This window comes from Lepisosteus platostomus, chromosome 3 (genome assembly GCF_059453375.1).
Source record: "Lepisosteus platostomus isolate fLepPlt1 chromosome 3, fLepPlt1.hap1, whole genome shotgun sequence".
Taxonomy (NCBI): domain Eukaryota; kingdom Metazoa; phylum Chordata; class Actinopteri; order Semionotiformes; family Lepisosteidae; genus Lepisosteus; species Lepisosteus platostomus.
The window spans coordinates 21,451,691-21,468,863 of NC_142613.1; the positions used below are offsets into that span (position 1 = coordinate 21,451,691).

Consider the following 17,173-nt stretch of genomic DNA (forward strand, 5'->3'; position numbering starts at 1 on the left):
TTAAGTCTTTGACTAAAAAATAAACCACCTAAAGCTTAAATACATAAAACACTTCTGCGCTAATTTTACAACTACAGTATTACAAAATTGTTCACATTAATCTGATCTGTTTGAAGCTATCCAGAAGATTGCCCACCTTGGCTGTCTGAAGCTTTGTATCAGTCTCTTTTAACAGATTAAATAGAAAAGTATCCCCTGTCACAGATGGCAACTTGAAATGCACAATAAGGTTTTTCTACTGTGTGCTAAACACGAATGACATACTACTAATGCTCAATTTATTTGAATACACTATTTTAAGACTGTATGGGACTTTTTCTTGAACTATCACATCATAAAAAAGGCAGGATTTTAAATTATTAGGCTGTGGAACAGGCTTTATCAGTACTGGCTCAGCGTTCTGAATCAGGGCCAGGTTCAATTTTGTCTAACCTGGGCACCTCCCCTAGCTATACAGCCCTCACTAGTCAAGCCAAAAGGTCTCAGCTCTTCGAGCTTTTGGCTTGAAAACAATAAGTGGCATTTTAGCTGCTGAATAATGCCTGGATGTGTGAACCAAAAGTGAAGAACTAAATAAAAATAAAAAATGACCGTCCCCCCCCCCCCCAATTCAGAATCATAGTACCACTTCATTAATCTCGTTATATCCCATCTCTGCGCGGTGGCAGCACCATTAATCACTCGCGCCTGCAGAAAGGCACGCGCCCATCCAGCGGTAATGATGAATGCAGCTAGACGGGCAGCCAAGCTCCTCTCTCTGACAACACCATAATCACAAAACAAATGGGTCAGACCCAGCTCCCTGCTATTTGCACCTTGGCTCAACAAACGGGTCACAAAAGGTTATTAAACACAACGCACATTAAAAAAAACAACTGCTGTTTATTTCTGTCCTGGATCATAAACGAGCACTGTGCATCTCTTAGTTTGAAGGGCAACGATAACCCAGCTCTTTGTTGGTCAGTGTCGCTGTCGGATTTTACTTCATGTAAATTCGCCCTCCTAGAAAATCCTCAAGGCCATCCCTGAAACCCACTCGTGAGAGTGCCCAGTCTGAGAAAAGCCCCCTTCGTAACTGCGTCTGCTTAACACAGAAAAATTAAAAAACAGAAGCTGTGCAATCTGGAAAATACAAAAGGTGGTCACCATAATTCCACAAGCTTTCGTCTTTGCGGGTAGAAGGAAACCAAAGAGAATGGACAAATCCTAAGGTTTTGTCAAGATTAAACCATTTCTTTTTTAATTCTGGAAGATACCATAAGTTTGTTTTTCACCTTTTTTTCTCATTAATAGCTGATCACAAGGTATGATGTGATATTACTATTATTGTACGTAAGTGCAAGCTTAAATCTGTACTCTGCTTTTCAAAAGGAGACAGGCCACAAAGATGAACAAAGATAATGTGAATTTGGGCAAGCCACACATCTCAAAGAAGAAACATCTACATTGGTAAGGTTAAGGCTATATGTGAGATTAAGAAACAGGGTGAGAGCTAAGGTGACCACTAGTGACATGGTTACAATCTGGTTAAAGGCTAGGGTGATTTTCATCTGTGCTTCACTAATGAGGAAGCTCCCAAACTCTGGAGAAAACCTTTAACAAAATCATCTTGTCTGCATTAACAGCCACACTATCTGATGCCACTTCCAGTTCCTTAAGACAAATACTCTGCCCTACAACTGTGCAAAACAAAACAATCACCTGTGTACATGCTATTTTCTTTAAAAGAGTTAGCATAACCTTTTTAGTCAACGAATACAAGATAAACAACTTTTTTTTCCCCAAAAATGAAAAATAAACACCATTAGGGCTTAAGATATATCTTATTTTCTTGTCACTCATAACAAAAATAAAACAAGAATATTAAGCTGATAAACTAAAGACACCCATAAGCCAAAACAACAAACAGCTGGTCTAGATATTAATACTATTATATGCTATTAATATTATCCGTATGCGAGACATACTTTTAAGATCTGTAGCATCCAAACAATGCTCAAATTCAGGTTTTAGCACATCCTGCTGTGGTATAAAAAAAATCAGTGGTAAACTAAGATTAAAAATTAAAAAGAATGAACTTTATAACAAATGTAAAACAATTAGATATTTACCAATTGCTGATTTATATTATTAACAGTGAACCTTCATGAAATCAGTGGACTAGAGCAGTGGTCATTTGCTAAAGGGCACAGAGATGGTGGAATTATACTTTTTTTTTCTAGGCTGTGGATGATAATTGTACAGAGGACTAAGCATCACAGCCTACTACAAGCTGGATAGGGCTCCTAGAGAGCACAAGATGTCGAAGGTTGTCAGTAACGAGAGCTCAGGAGGTGGAAAGATTCCTAATATTAAGCAGTGAACAAGATGAGCAGAGGGCTGAAGTAGTGAGGGAAGGGGTGTGGTGTTGTAATTGGGTAAAGGTGAGTTAATTAGGGCCAGCTGCGCTCGTAACACTACTGGTAATACTGGTAATATTTTGCTTGCAAAAAAGCCACCAAAAAATAAGATGCCAATTACTCAGGGATTTTTTAGAAAATGCAACTTTACTTGTCTTGTTTATGAAGACCAGATGCTATTATTTTTCAAAGCTGTTGAAGGATCTGACTGAACCAACAACAAGCCCTTAGGTGTAGTGCAAAATACATTATCCTTGTTTCTCTCCAGAGATTTTCAGAAATTAACTATAAAAGGAGAAAAAAACCCAAGACTGAGCATGTTTTTTCATAAGAAACTTAACCAAATGGACTTTACCTTCAATAGTTCCTTGTTGGCAAATGCCAGAATGCCTTCAAATATAACTACATTTGCTCCATAAACTGTTTTCTGAAAGAGAAAAAAACTAAGTTAAAAAAGTGCAAAAACAAATGGCACACCTGGCAATTTACCCTTTTAAGATCTGTATTCATTTTTTACGTACTGCAATAACAATAAACAAAAACATTTGTGTACCCAAACACAAAACTAATGAAGCAGAATAGCAGTGTCTAGATTAACAGTAGGCCAAAGTCCTAACTAACCATGTTTAACAATATAATTAATTGATAGCTAACAGGGTGCTATTTGCGTGGAGCTTGTATTTTCTCCCCATGTTTGTGGAGGTTCCTTCAACGTACTCCTGTTATCTCCCACAAAGACATACTAGCAGGTTAACTGGTATTGGGTAAAATTGGCCCTGGTGTTTGTGTGTGTCCTGTGTTGGACTCGTGTCCTGTCCAGAGTGTACCCCATCATTTGCCCCTGGCTTCCCTGTGAATTGGATGAAGTGGTCCGAATATGAATGGTTGTTTCATCGTACTGCTTTACAACACAGAACATTAAGATACATATTATATGATTCCTTCTTCATACTGCTTCCTGTGCTGTATTGTGAGAAAAACATACAAAATATTTTAGAACACATAACTCCAATTTAAGAGTAATAAAACAAACAATATAAGTTTCCCATCCCAAAAAACAGCCCAATTAATATGAACCAACATAACACAAAGGAGCCCCACTACATGAGCACTGGGAGCAGTAGAGTGGTACAGCAGCATAGCAGTAGATGGTCAGAAGTATCACTATGCAGGTGAGACTCAAATCCAAGTAAATACTAAAAGGGGCAATGAAGGCCACATGGTCAGGCATTGAGCCAACATGTCCGTCATTAATTGACCTTCAAAATTAGGCACAGCAGGTCTGAATGGGTAATTAGCACTCAGAGGAAGTCTATGCGTGGGAAAAGAAGCATTAGGATAGGCTCAGTGTGGAATTAGCCACTCCTCTGGGATAACTGTCAGAGCTAGGAATAAAACACTACTGTAATGCCAGACTTGTAGAAGTGTCCACAACAAGTTACAATACAGTATTTCAGAATTCAGTATCTAGATTCCTGACCTTGTGAAACGCAAGTAATCACATCACCCCTGTGACAGAGTCCTTGCATTTCCAAGTAAAATATCCCCTAATAGACTGGCATTCTTTCCAGGTTGTGGTTTTGCCCAAACTCTGCATTATGAGATGGAAGAGCAGAAGTTTAAAACAAACAACCATACAATAAGTCATATCTTTCTGTATCTCAACCTCTACAGAGAGTAGTATACCATCAACTGTTTCACAAGAAAGACACAACAACAAGGGTGGTGCAGTGGCTCTGTGGCTAAGGATGTGAGCCTGTGGCTGGAAGATTGCCGGTTTGCATCCCACAGCCGGCAGAGGAATCCTACTCTGTTGGGCCCCTGAGCAAGGCCCTTAACCCCAACTGCTCCAGGGGCTGACTGACCCTGCACTCTCTCCCTGTCTGTGTGTCTCATGGAGAGGAAGTTGGGGTATGCGAAAAGACAAATTCTTAATACAAGTAATTGTATATGGCCAATAAGGTGATCTTATCTTATCTCTTATTTAACACTGTGTATCAATGTTAAAAGTGCAATAATAACGGGTTAAATACTTAATATTGTTTTTAATGTGTCTCCCTACAGTTTAGCATGGGGATCTGTTTTAGCTTGCAGTTGCCAAGGATCAAGATGAGGTTAATTTGGTGATGAAAAGCAAAAAGAAAAAAATACAATGTTTCAGTTGCAGAGCTTTCCACGTACCTGAAAAAGGCTCCTCAGTTGAAATGTTTTTCGTTTTTTCAATTTACAAAAATTTCAAATCTTACAAAAAGATTACATTAGAATGAACTTCAATCAATGTATATGCATTTTAAATGACCTTTTTAAAAAAGACTAAACAGAACAATGTTCTACATGAACTAAAGTGAATGTTAGGAAAATCTGAAAAGAAGATGTACAAAGTGAAACTTACTGACTGCATAAGTATTCGGCACTCTAAGTCAGTACTTGGTAGAATCAACCTTTGGCAGCAATTACTGCTGTTAATATTTCTAGACAGGTCTCTACCACAGTGGCATTGTGTATTTTTGTTCATTCTTTCCTGACAAAATTACCCCCAATTCATTGGGAACAGGTGATGCACTATAATCTCCAAGTCTTGCCATAAATTTTCAAAAGATCAATTCAGGACTATTCAGGTCTATGACACCCAAGGACATTCACTCTCGTTAGTATACTTCAGAATTTGGCTTTGCACTTCTAACTCATAACTAAGGTAGATAGAATCTAATGATAAATACTACACTCATCTTTTGAATGTGCTATATTTACTACAGTTTTATACAGCACACAGATATGGATTATTAAAAAACTGTGTGGAAAGCATCTGAGAGGGCATGACTTGCACAATGCCACTATCGTTAGTTCATGCATGGTGTACATCTCCAAGTACCCATAAACGGCTCCATTTTCTACTTGGTTTAGTGTCACAAATTATCTCTTCATCAGCTGCTAATTTTTAATTAAGATCTATGTGCTCTAATGCTGTATAAATGTGAAGTATAAGCTAGATTTGTGCAAAATCAAATGGACTGGATTAAATATGAAACTTCATTCGTTGTCAGTCTAAATGTGTGCTACTGCCACTCAATAATATTAAATTCAACAACTTTACAATGTACGATCACTCAGCTAAGAGAAGCAATTGTGGTATCAATTTTTATGGAGATTTTTCTTGGTTTCCTTGTCTTTTTGTCTGGCAACTCTTCCATCTTCCAGTAAGATGGTATCAGATAAACACAGTGCAAAGAGACACACAGACAACTGAACATCTGACAACACTCTCCTCACTTGCTATTTTTCTGTGTACATCAGATCTCATTCTAGGGACAGAAGAGAACTACAGAACATTTTTAAATAATAACAGGTAGAAGCAGGCTGGGCACACTGACAGGAGAATCACAACGCAGGGTGACCTTTAGGGTCTCATCTACTCCTTACTTTGATGGCCCTTGCAATCAAAACTGCACTGTAAATACAATTACATATCGCAAAAAAACTATTAAAAAACTTCACATTCAGCAATTCTTTCACTTTTTTTTTAAAGAATAAAGAATGTAACACCAATTAATACCTCGTTATCCTGAATAAACAACCTGGTGACCCACTTAAGTCCTACATTTTTCTTATGAAAACATCTTGAAGGACACAGAACCCTATATATTTTAGGAAAGCTCCAGGAATTTTTTTTTGAGGAGGCAGAGACAAACCTTTCCTGCCAGTGCAGATAACTAACCTTAGTTTCTCAGCTTTTCTATGATGTACTAGCTCAATTCTGCACTCTGTTACACTAAGGAAAAGAAAGGGGTAGGCTGGAGGTCTGCCTGACATAGCAAAAAGTCCACTTTTGTAAGCCGGAAGGATATATTAGATTTTCATTACAGCAAAACAAAAATGTTTATCTGCAAGGCTCTTCCTCACTTCATCTTCCATTTTATCATTCTAGCTGATGGGACTTTTTTTCCATTTCAGCTTTTTGTTTTATGTAATTACGATCTTCAGAATTTATCTGATACCCAATAATGGAATTTTTTAGGAAGCGTGCTACAGGTCACTAAGCAGAGCCTTGTAATAGGGTAGCTCTCTCGCCAGGAGTAGCAGAATCGATTGTGTTATCAATTTTAACGGGGGCAGGTCCTGCATTCAGAAACAGCGCCTGACAGGCAGACCCATACAGAAATTCACCTCTGTGAAGAATGTCAAGAAATCATTGTGTGTCAGTGAAAACCTTTACCAGCATTTATTCCTGAATGTCCTGATCAATGTAAAGTGCACACTTTTTAATGGCTGATAAAGGTAGCAATTTCTGAAGCTTCTCAGTGATTCACCCTATAATGGCCTCCACTTCAAGTAAAGGTTTGACATCCTGTTCAGGTGTCAAGGTTTTGCAAGAAATGCCTTCCACATTATGTATAGTCCCATGATAGTTGGATCAACACCCTGGTAACAGAGTTTCAGTCCATTCATATGGCGAAACGTTAGAAACAATATTTTGCATTTTTCTTTGTGCATTTATGGGTACAAACATAGAGCACAAAGCACACTGTCTTTATGTTGAACAAATCCATATTCATCTCTCCCAAAGGGCTGAAATGAGCAAACATCTAATTTTGCTTTCTAAGCCACCACCATTTAGTCCAAAATGGTTGACTTTAAACTTAAATGTGAAATGTTTTCAGCGGCATGGATTGCCAGCTTTCCCATGAAAGCATTCAATCACAGATTAGCCCTGCTACAAATAATGCAGTAAATAAACCAAATATGTCAAAGAATTGTAATTGGGTAGCATGTTGAAGAGAATTAAAGAACAGTCAATCATATATTTTATAATTTTTTAACTTAATTTCTTTGTGGTTTATTAGACTTTTACTGCACGTCGTTAAAAACCACTCAGCATGCCAACAATGGCACACATGCCACAGGCTGTTGACCCCTATACTATACCATGCAAGTGTCAACAATGAACCTTGTGCATCTCAGAATCAGGTTATCCACACCTAGTTTGTCACTGAATGTCATTCAGTGCACAGAAGCTCAATGTCCACATCAGTTAATACGGATTTATGCTGCAATAATCTCTCTTTGGTAAATATTTCTAAATGGCTGTAAAATAATAGAGCAGAATGTGACACATATGACTTTCAGGACGTTATAAGAAGCAATGGTCCTAGTTAGAGTTGTGAGTGGTAACTTGGCAGAATACCATATTTGAACTCAAAGGTACACAAAATAGCACAGTCATTACACTGTTTTGAACTACATCTAACACTTAACGGATCCTAAAATAATTTTCTGGGTGCATTCATGCATGAAATTAATTTGCCTCTCAGTTAAACAAAAAAAGGAGAGAATCTGTTTCTGTTAATCTGTTAAAGAAAAGGTTGGATTTAACTGTTACATGTTACCTCTGGAACCTTTTAATGCATTACTGCTTTTCCCTTGTGAAGCTTAATTGAGTTTGTAGCTGAAGGAAATAAGGTAAGAGAAATGGTTTAGCATCACTAACATTTAAGTACAGTTAAAAATCTTAAATTATCCACACAGCACTAGCACCACAGGGCAGTCATTAATCATAGTTTCGATGTCCCATAAGTTGCATTTCCAAATTATTTTAATAAACATAATTTGGTCAATAAGCAATAAAAAACAGAAAACGTGAACTTTTGTCAGTGTTACGGCTTGTGGCATTGAAGCAGAACATATAGTACCACATGAATAAAATTAAGATTCTAAAAAAAGTTAATTGTTGCGCCTTTCCTATTGTGTTAAAATTGATCTGTCAATAGATGGCTTCTTTAATAGAAGACTTCTTCACACACTAACAAAACATCTGAACTCTAAACCAGGATACCAGAAGAACCGGCATGACTTAGAAGACAACCATACACCCATTCAAAGGCTAATTCTTTCCTTTAATTTTATACTTCCCCTCCCACAGATCTTACCCACTCCTTGCGGCGACTGTGCGTGGTGAAGTCATACACAGGTACTTTAATGCTCTTTCCTTTCTTCAGTTTTCTCAGCACATTAACTAGCAGCTCAAAGTCGAAGGCATCCGGATGGTCAAAGTTGTATTCGTTCTTAGCTGCCAGCTCCTGCTCCTCTTTACTTAGCACCTGTGGGTTAGATGCAGACCCTGTCATACCGTATTATTTTATTTTCAAAATAGTGTCTTTCCATTATGACTCGTCCAGACATTTTAGTAAATAGGAAGCCTCTGGGTGATGGACACAAGACTGGCCCTTGAGAGTAACAGAAGCAGAAGTCTGTAAACAAACCTACTGCTTAAACTTACTGGAAAACATCATTACAACTGGGCTCACTGAGCACGTGATTTGCTCAATTAAAAAAATTAAGAGCTCAGGTAAAACAATTCAAGTGGCATTCTGGACCCTACATTTGCTATTATAAACAAATGAAATATGAAGATTTAGATCTGAGTAGATATGAAATCAAACAGAAAACAGTGATACTAAAGCTGAATATGTCAACACATACCATCTTTAGTTCGGGTTCTTAAGACAAATGAGAATAAACCCAAAGCAAAGACGTGTCTCGCTCAAACACCTGTGGCCATACACTGTCCCTATATAAGAAAAATAAGTAGTCATCAGTGAAGTATTATTCTGTTGGTTAGTAAAGCCTTAGGTAATGAAATAGGATAGTTTTATCTTAGATGCAGAAGAATTCTGGCTGCAGCATTTCGTTAATTACAACTTGTTCAATGAAGCAAAAGAATCATTTTTCAACTGACAATTACAGAAGCACACATTCAAATTTCAGCATTAGCAGGAAGCTGCACTGGCTGCAAGCTACCTTGCTTTCTCAAGTAGTTCTTTCTCCTTGTCCTTTAAAAGAATGTATTCAGAGTACCTTAAACGTACTTTCTGGGAATGTAAGAACTAAAGAAATGGGACCAAGAACAAAAGCCACTGTTGAGAAGGAACATGACAACATTCCACCAAAACAGAACCAAAAGATGCAGGAACTAACGAACTCAAAACAAAACATTAAAAATCCAGTATCCTCTACTGTTATTCTCAAAGTCATTTAACACAATATGCTATTAATTAGTAAATGCTTTATGAAATTAAGACAGTTGTAGCATATTTAACATTAAAATGCGTGACTCACATTTAATCACATTCATTTGTTATGAGTTTTGTGAGTTTTGCACAAAAACATCAGAAAAGAACGAGTATGGTACCCACATAAGGGTCTTGAAGCACACAAATAACAGTATAAAAGTGCTTATTTCATATGGAGCCTTATCAACGTTAAGCACTAGAAAAGCTTGCTTCTACTTGTAAATACCAAGCAGACACAAAACATTCCTTCTATTTCATTGTGCCGTAAATATACCTGCTTGTTCTTTAAGTCCTCAGTCCTGAAAAAATACGTCTTGGATACTTTTACCTCAAGGTAGTAAAGAGCTATGAGGATTGCTCTGCTTTTTTTCAAGGGAAATTTCTCATGAACCAGTACTTATGAGGTTATTTTTTCTTAAGCAGTGGCTGGCTGGAAGGTCACCCCGGCTACCTCTAGTTGTCTCTTACCTGGCACAAACTTACCTTGTAAAAAGAATCCATGGAAAGAAGCACAACCCAGGGCACATCTAGGGCTTCTATAATCTTATTTGCTACTGTGGTCTTCCCAGAAGCACTGCCACCACACAGTCCTGTCAAACACACACACACATCCTCAACAAAACTCCTCAAGCACTGATCTAGACAGGTAGAGTATGTAGCCTAATGCATAATGTGCTCGCCTCCCTTGAACTTCAACAATATTTTTGTTGTCTCTCTTAAGTAGGTAAATGATCAAAAGGGAAGGACATGAAAACACCTTAACATAAGACATTTTCTATTTGACAGGAGTATAAAATATTTGACGTGTTTGCTAATATCCATGAAGTACAAATAGTAGTCTACAGATATGTAAATTCCGTAGCACCTATGCAATGTGCAGATCCCAATCCACTATTTGGTATATGTTTTTAGTAATTTAACAATGATGATGTTTTTCATATGCTTTTGGCTGTCAATCCAAGCAGTTTATTAAAACCATACCTGCTTGTTCTTTAGTAAGAAATGAAGCCTAGCATATGGGCAAACAGGAACTGCAGAGTATGATTTATCCATACAAGTAACTTGCCTTAAGAGACAAGCCCAGGGTTATTATTAACCACTGCATTTTAAAAATAGAAGAATATTTGTAAATGCTTTTTTCACGGAATCTGCTGTAAGAAGCCCCCATTTATTTCTTGCTTATTGAGATTTTTTTTGTTATATAATTTACTGTAAATTATATTTCAAGGGAATCACTAGGAAGTTCTTGGCTTATTTTTTCTCCTGCTCTGTCCAATTTGTTATTTAAAAGAGAAATGGTTTTGCCATACTCAATAACATAGCGATACTGCTGCTTTGCCCTTAAACACATGAATTGTAGAACGGCCACAACTTTCCCTTTTATTAGAGGATATTTAATAATCATACATTAGTTAAGGTTTTAATTATGTTATAGATCAATTTCTATCTGAAATACTCATTTGATATCTTCCCAAGATATATTTCCATTATCTGGGACCTTTGATACAAGCCGATCATTCCACTTTAAATGGTTTTTTTTCCCCAAAATGTCTGAATTCTCAGGGTGCTCGGAGGGTCACAAGGATGGGGTTTTATAGGAATAATCAGCCAGAACACAACCAAGTGTGAAATTGTAACCTGTCAGCTAGCCTCACTGAAAGGTAACAGACTGCATACTAATGATAATGACCAGGGTCCCTCTGGCGCTCTTGTCAGTTATAGACTCCTCAATTTATATCATTTGAAACAAAGCGTTTCTGCTCTGTGCTTTAAATGGCTAATTTGGTTCTCCAGATATGCAAATTAAATGTGTAAATCATATAATACGTACAAGGGGATGATAGAATGAAAAGGTCTGTCATTTTAGGTTATTTTGCCTTAATATAAATGTAAATGTAGGGTATAAAACATTTCTGAACTGACCACTGTATCGATCCTACAAGATCCAGAAATCTTTTCATACTAGATCATAATGACCATCTTAGGTAGCTATAGGAAAAGCATTAAGTAGCATTGAGTAGACATTTGATCTTTTTACCAATTACAAAGGCTTCCTTGAAGGTGGTTCCAGTGACATTGTACCAAGGAGGCCGCCCTGCAGTGTAGATTGTCCTTTTGCTGGTCCTTAGCAAAGGAGGCTCTGTTTTGCTCTGGCTGGTGGTTCGTTTCCGTGGAGACAAAGAGGGAGTGAGGGGACACCTGCGAATAAGGTTGTCTAACGAGTCCTCCCCACTGCCACTGAAATGACACAAATGTGAGGGAAGCTAAATGGATGTTTATCCAAGGTTTTTCAGCAATTTTCTCTCCCTCGATTTTTGGCTCATTAGTGAGACATCTGAGTGGGAACAAGTAAACGTGATATACTGTAACTCGCGTCAAGTGTCGTTCCAAGAAAGCACATACTGGCAAGACATTAAAACCAAACAAAGTCTGTCCACAATAAGCCACAAGCTGGGAGACCGCTAGTCAATTCTGTGCTCTTTTTCACACAGTCCAACTGCATCACAAATGTCAGGTCACAACTGATTGATGTTAATCCCACTAAAGGTGGAAACACTGTCCAAGTCCCGAGAACTCAGTTGCTGTACTTCCTGTGGCCTCATCCTAATCTGAGAACATACCAGCAGCATAACACAAAGGCTCATGCTTCTTGTATAATAATGGATTTCTTACAAGATGAGACAGACTTGATTCCCACTTAACATCTGTGGGAAAAGTTAGGACAACATGTGGCATCTAGGTCTCAGAGACGAGAAAACAGATACATGCTTGCTCTAACTATAAAGGAGGACTGGGACAGAACCCCACAAGACATCTACAACGTGGTGCATTTTTTCCTGTGACAGCCATATGCGATACCAGCCCAAGACGCTCACAGCTGAGCTGCAAAGATACACCTACTGCAAAAACATTTGTAATTTCCTTTTACTAATGCTGCAACGCTGTTTCTCCTGATGCTTAGTATTTTAGCCTTTATTATTACAGAGAAAATGTATGTTGGATGTTGATGTCCATGACAAATGTGGTGGTTATACCTCATATTACCCTTAAGTCTATTTTTAGAGACGGGACCCTGATATCCATTATAATAAATGAGTGATAATATCCTTCCATTTTCTAAATGCTCTATCCAATACAGAATCAAAGGAAGCCGGAGCCTATTCTGTCAAGCAATGGGCATAAAGCAGGAAGAAACTTGGGTGGGATGCTAGTCTATTGCTGGGCACAGACACACACACGCTCATACAGGGCCAATTTTCTCAGAAGCCAATTAACCTACCAGTAATGGTTTTGGGCTGTGGGAGAACACTGGAGCATCTGAAGGAAGCCTACATAAACCCAGGGAGAGCATACAATCTCCAGGCGGAAAGCACCTCAAGTCAAGGGCACAATGCTAACCAGAGTGCCACCCACAAGTGGAAAATGAAATGCAAATAGTTACACTGTGACTCATTTGAAAACTAGTATGGTTGCTGAGAAATGATAAAGGAAATGATCAACTTTGTATTATCCACAGTGTGCGCTCTGGGAGCCCTGCTAGCTCCAGGGCTCAGTGACATCAGTGAGGGATGCACGTCTCACAAACAGAAGGCAGCAGGTGTCAGCTGTGCGATGCCTGGACCCCCCCCCCCCAACCCCTTCATCCACAGCCTAACTTGTAAGGGTACTCAGAAGCCCACTGGTTTGTACAACAGGCCATCACTGAGCAGGTTTTTAAAACAATCCATTTTTTTTATATGTATCTAAACCAAACTACGCAGATTTAAGAAAATTCCACAACCACGCAGAAAGATCTGTGGGATTGATTTTGAGGATTTGTCCCTTTCTCCGTCTTACAAAAAGCAGTAATATTACAAGTCACGAATTCCAAAAGATAATGAAAAATGCAATCTTTATTAAACAACCCACTCATTCACAAATTTAATAAACGCACTTAACCTAAGGAAGGAAAAGTCACTACAGTGGAGACTATTTCACAGTTCATTACTACTCCGTCAGAAACTCAAGATCTAGCCATTCAAAATGAGCGAGGTATGCCTAGTTGCCTAAATCGAAGTTAAACAAGGGAGAAGGGACGGCTTATTTTTTTACAATTGCGAGTAATCAGAGAACAGCTTATCACATGATGAGCAAATGATTTTTTTTAATTTTTAAAAGCAAAATTAGATACAATGACGTGTTCCTGCCTAACTTAAACATTGCATGTCTTTAAAAGCTGTAAAAAATAGTTTAGATAGTTAAAAAACACTTTCTATGCGTGAAAAACTGGAGATTTTTCTTCGTCGTGATCATCTTAGAATCTTTGTGTACGCTGTAAGATTTTTACTTTTTAATTAAACGTTTAAAAAAACCCTGAATTTCATAAACGCAACACTCGTTTCATACAGAAATAAATCACATTCTCTTCTCTTCCTGTTGTATAGGACAGATCAGCAGGTCTTTTTTTCCCCCCAATCAGAGGCTGTGAAAATAGCGCACTGCCCAACGCGCTCCGTCGGTGGGGGGGGAGCACTGATAGTGGGAGGGGAGCAGCACAACATGAGCTTTCTATAACGTGGCACCAATCACATCTGTATTTATCACTTATTACAACGTAAATCGTTATCTTTGTCTTCTAAGTCTCATAATCAACTTTAAGCATAGCCTTCTCGCCATTTAGATTTATTTTTCATACAATCTTTAAACAAAGCAGGAGCTTATTGTACGTGTGAAGTAACGGCATCACACGTGGAAAGAAAATAGGGTAAAATATCATTTTAAATATTTTGCTAACAATCAACAATTAATAATCTTAACTGTTTACAAAAATTAAATATAACTGAGGAATCGTATGGCACAGTGGTGAGCATGCCTTTTGTACGTTTCTTCATAAATACAACAGTAGCACCAGATGTCTCAGAGGCTTTCAAAATTTAATTATGAATGGAAATTTTTTAACTGGAAAGAAAACTTAAGATATCCATCCATTTTTAATGGTGGCACAGTGATTAGCTCTGCTGTCTTGCTGTGCTGAGGCCCTACTTTCAATTCCTGAGGTATTGTATGTGTGGAGTTTGCATGTTCTCTCTGGGTTCATGTGGGTTTTCTCCAGGTAATCTAATTTCCCCTTGCAGTCCAAAACATACTGGTAGGTTAATTGGCTTAGGGGAAAACGGACCCTGGTTTAAGCGTGCGTTTGTGTCTGTTTGTCTGCATTGTGATGGAATGACACTATGTCCAGGGTGTATTCTGCCTTCAATCCGTTTCTTGCTGGGATAGACTCCAGCTAACTCTGTAAAGGATAAAGAGATTAGAAAATGGATGGAACTAAAGGCACTGTGTAACTACTGTATACACAGTGATAGAAATCCACTATGAGATGGCAGGATCTCACTGAGGATACATTATTTTATAGTGCTGGTTTAAGGAATCGGCCTTTCCACTTCTCTGGATCTAATCAATCTAACTACCTATTTTCTGCGCTTTCCATATCCTGCTTGATTTATTATTATTCTGAAAATCTCCTTTTTGAAATGGGTCAGTTACAAATACCTGTTTTCACTGTTAACATCTTGCACCAACTCTATATCTTTTTTTTTAGTAGTTCCATTAGTGACAAAGGCTAGATTACTTTATTGGAAGAATGTATTTTATGTGTTGCAAACAAAGACTTGCTTTAACAAAATATTTTTACAAATGCTTTCCCCTGGCAATCTACCTGAATGCTCAACTGTTTGAGAAGCCTTCCATTAAACCATGTTTGCTATTAATTCATATAATTCATCTCTTACTGAATTGCTCTGTTTTTCATGTGTGCTAAGTTTCCAATTCTCTGTCCTATCAAACCTTCATAGTCTCCCTACCAGAAATGCACCTGATTATTCAAGTCCCTCTCTCTCTGCCAAAGCTGCTTCAGGTTCACATGTTCACATTCACATTCACATGTTCTTTTGTAACACACCCCTTTCTGTGATTTTTTGTATATCTAAGCTTTGGCAAGTGTTCCTGCATCCCTCTTCAGCACTGTCTGGTCATGGCTTTTTTTCTGTTTGCTTATTTCAAGGTAACACCTGCTCCAGTTCTAAAACTTTTGGCTCATGTGCATTTTTTGTATTTTTATCTCTAACACTTTAACATCCCCAATGTTCATTTGCCTTAATTTTTTTTTAATTGAATTTTAGTTTTAGCCTTAAAAAAGCTTACATTTCTCTCTTTTGTTTCTTGTCCTACAGAGATCTTTAATTGTGAAGTTCCCAGCATTTTAACATGATTAAATGGTCAGGTTACTTGGACATAACGTTTTCATTGTATTTGGCATACTGCACTACTTGCACATAATGTATTGGATATAATGTACGCACTGGACATATAGCTGTTCTATTTATATTGAGTATATTTTCATTTTATTCAATTTTTATTGCGCTATTGTTATGTCACTAGATCTTGCAACTTTTAATTTTGCGACTCCCCCCCCCACTGTGCTTGCAGAAGAGACATTCCATTGCCAGCAATTACTGCTGGACGCCGTATTGTTGTGCAACTGATGAATACATTTGGATTTGCTTTTTAAACTGTTATTACTGATCACTGAATTATTGCAATTGACATTGCTTCATTCACCTCCCTTGCCTGAATGTCTATGACAGGCAGAACTAGTGCCGTCTCTGGTCCGAACTTTTTGCAGCTGGAATTCCACTGTTTAAACGAATACAAAATTAGATTGTTCATAAATCTAATCACTTACTATATGCCAACACAAATTAACTGCTCTCTCACGTTGTGATATATAAGAATAAAATGTCAATATAATGTACATAATATTAGCTACTTTAAATGCATATTTGTTAAAGGAGAACTCATGGTGTGTTCAGGATTCAAATCCCAGCTTCCAGAATGCGAGTCACACACTGAAGCCATTATACCAACAAGCCACTCAGCAACTTACGCTATAGCGGAAAAGGGCAGGCAAAATGTTTCCGAATAATCACATGTGAATGAGTCGTATTGACAGATGTTTACAAAGAAAGTTGACTAAGGTTAATATTTTCGGCTATATTAATATATTTCGATCCTTAAATTAATATTATTAATTTCTTAGATATACGATTCCATATTATATTTCCTAATAAGCAGATTCTAAAAAGTATGCGTTTTTTACTGCGATAATGAGCATAGCTTTTTATAAAGCATATAAACATAAAATAGAACGATCACACCAAAACCTTCCCAAAATAACCACAGTAAGTGACCGAGTGAAAGACTTTATGCTTAAAATGTTTGTTTATTAAGAAAGTGGAATACTGTTGTGTATTTTTTATTTACACTACCACTACCAGCCATCTACAGCTTGATCATATATTTATATTCCTAAATTAATATTGTTTATGGCGATCTGAGACGTTATGCTCCTCTTATTTTTATGCTCAGCTACCAAAATTTCCCTTTAGTTGTAAAATTCCATAGTTATATTCAGTATTAAGCAGATTTAAACATGCACAGTCAAGAGATTAAATGAAACATTCGTTTCACTAACAAGCAATTCACCACAAGTGCCACCTGTCGGTCATTTTGGCCAGCCAATCACGTACCGCGGTATTCCGCGCTATCCTGCAGATAATATTGCTCTTTCAACGCGCATTTTGAATGGCCGCATCTGTACATCCTGTTCAAGATCTACGAATCTTCTTGGTGGTCATACGCCATACACGCTCTCTAAATGCAACGCCA

At 37.7% G+C, this 17,173-nt stretch overlaps 1 protein-coding gene across 3 annotated transcripts in view; it reads right to left on the reverse strand.

The window, feature by feature from the left end:
- The window catches only part of LOC148674628 (uridine-cytidine kinase-like 1), a 40,877-nt gene that overhangs the window by 22,590 nt on the left and 1,114 nt on the right, over positions 1-17,173 (reverse strand). For 2 of the 3 annotated variants that reach the window (XM_088624937.1, XM_088624938.1), the window contains exons 2-5: positions 11,505-11,704; positions 9,950-10,056; positions 8,324-8,494; positions 2,755-2,826 (exon numbers count right to left, since the gene is read on the reverse strand). In XM_088624937.1, the coding sequence (XP_088481063.1) occupies positions 2,755-2,826; positions 8,324-8,494; positions 9,950-10,056; positions 11,505-11,704 (550 nt within the window). The remainder of the gene's footprint in view (positions 1-2,754; positions 2,827-8,323; positions 8,495-9,949; positions 10,057-11,504; positions 11,705-17,173) is intronic. The other variant, XM_088624939.1, reaches the window with a different exon arrangement.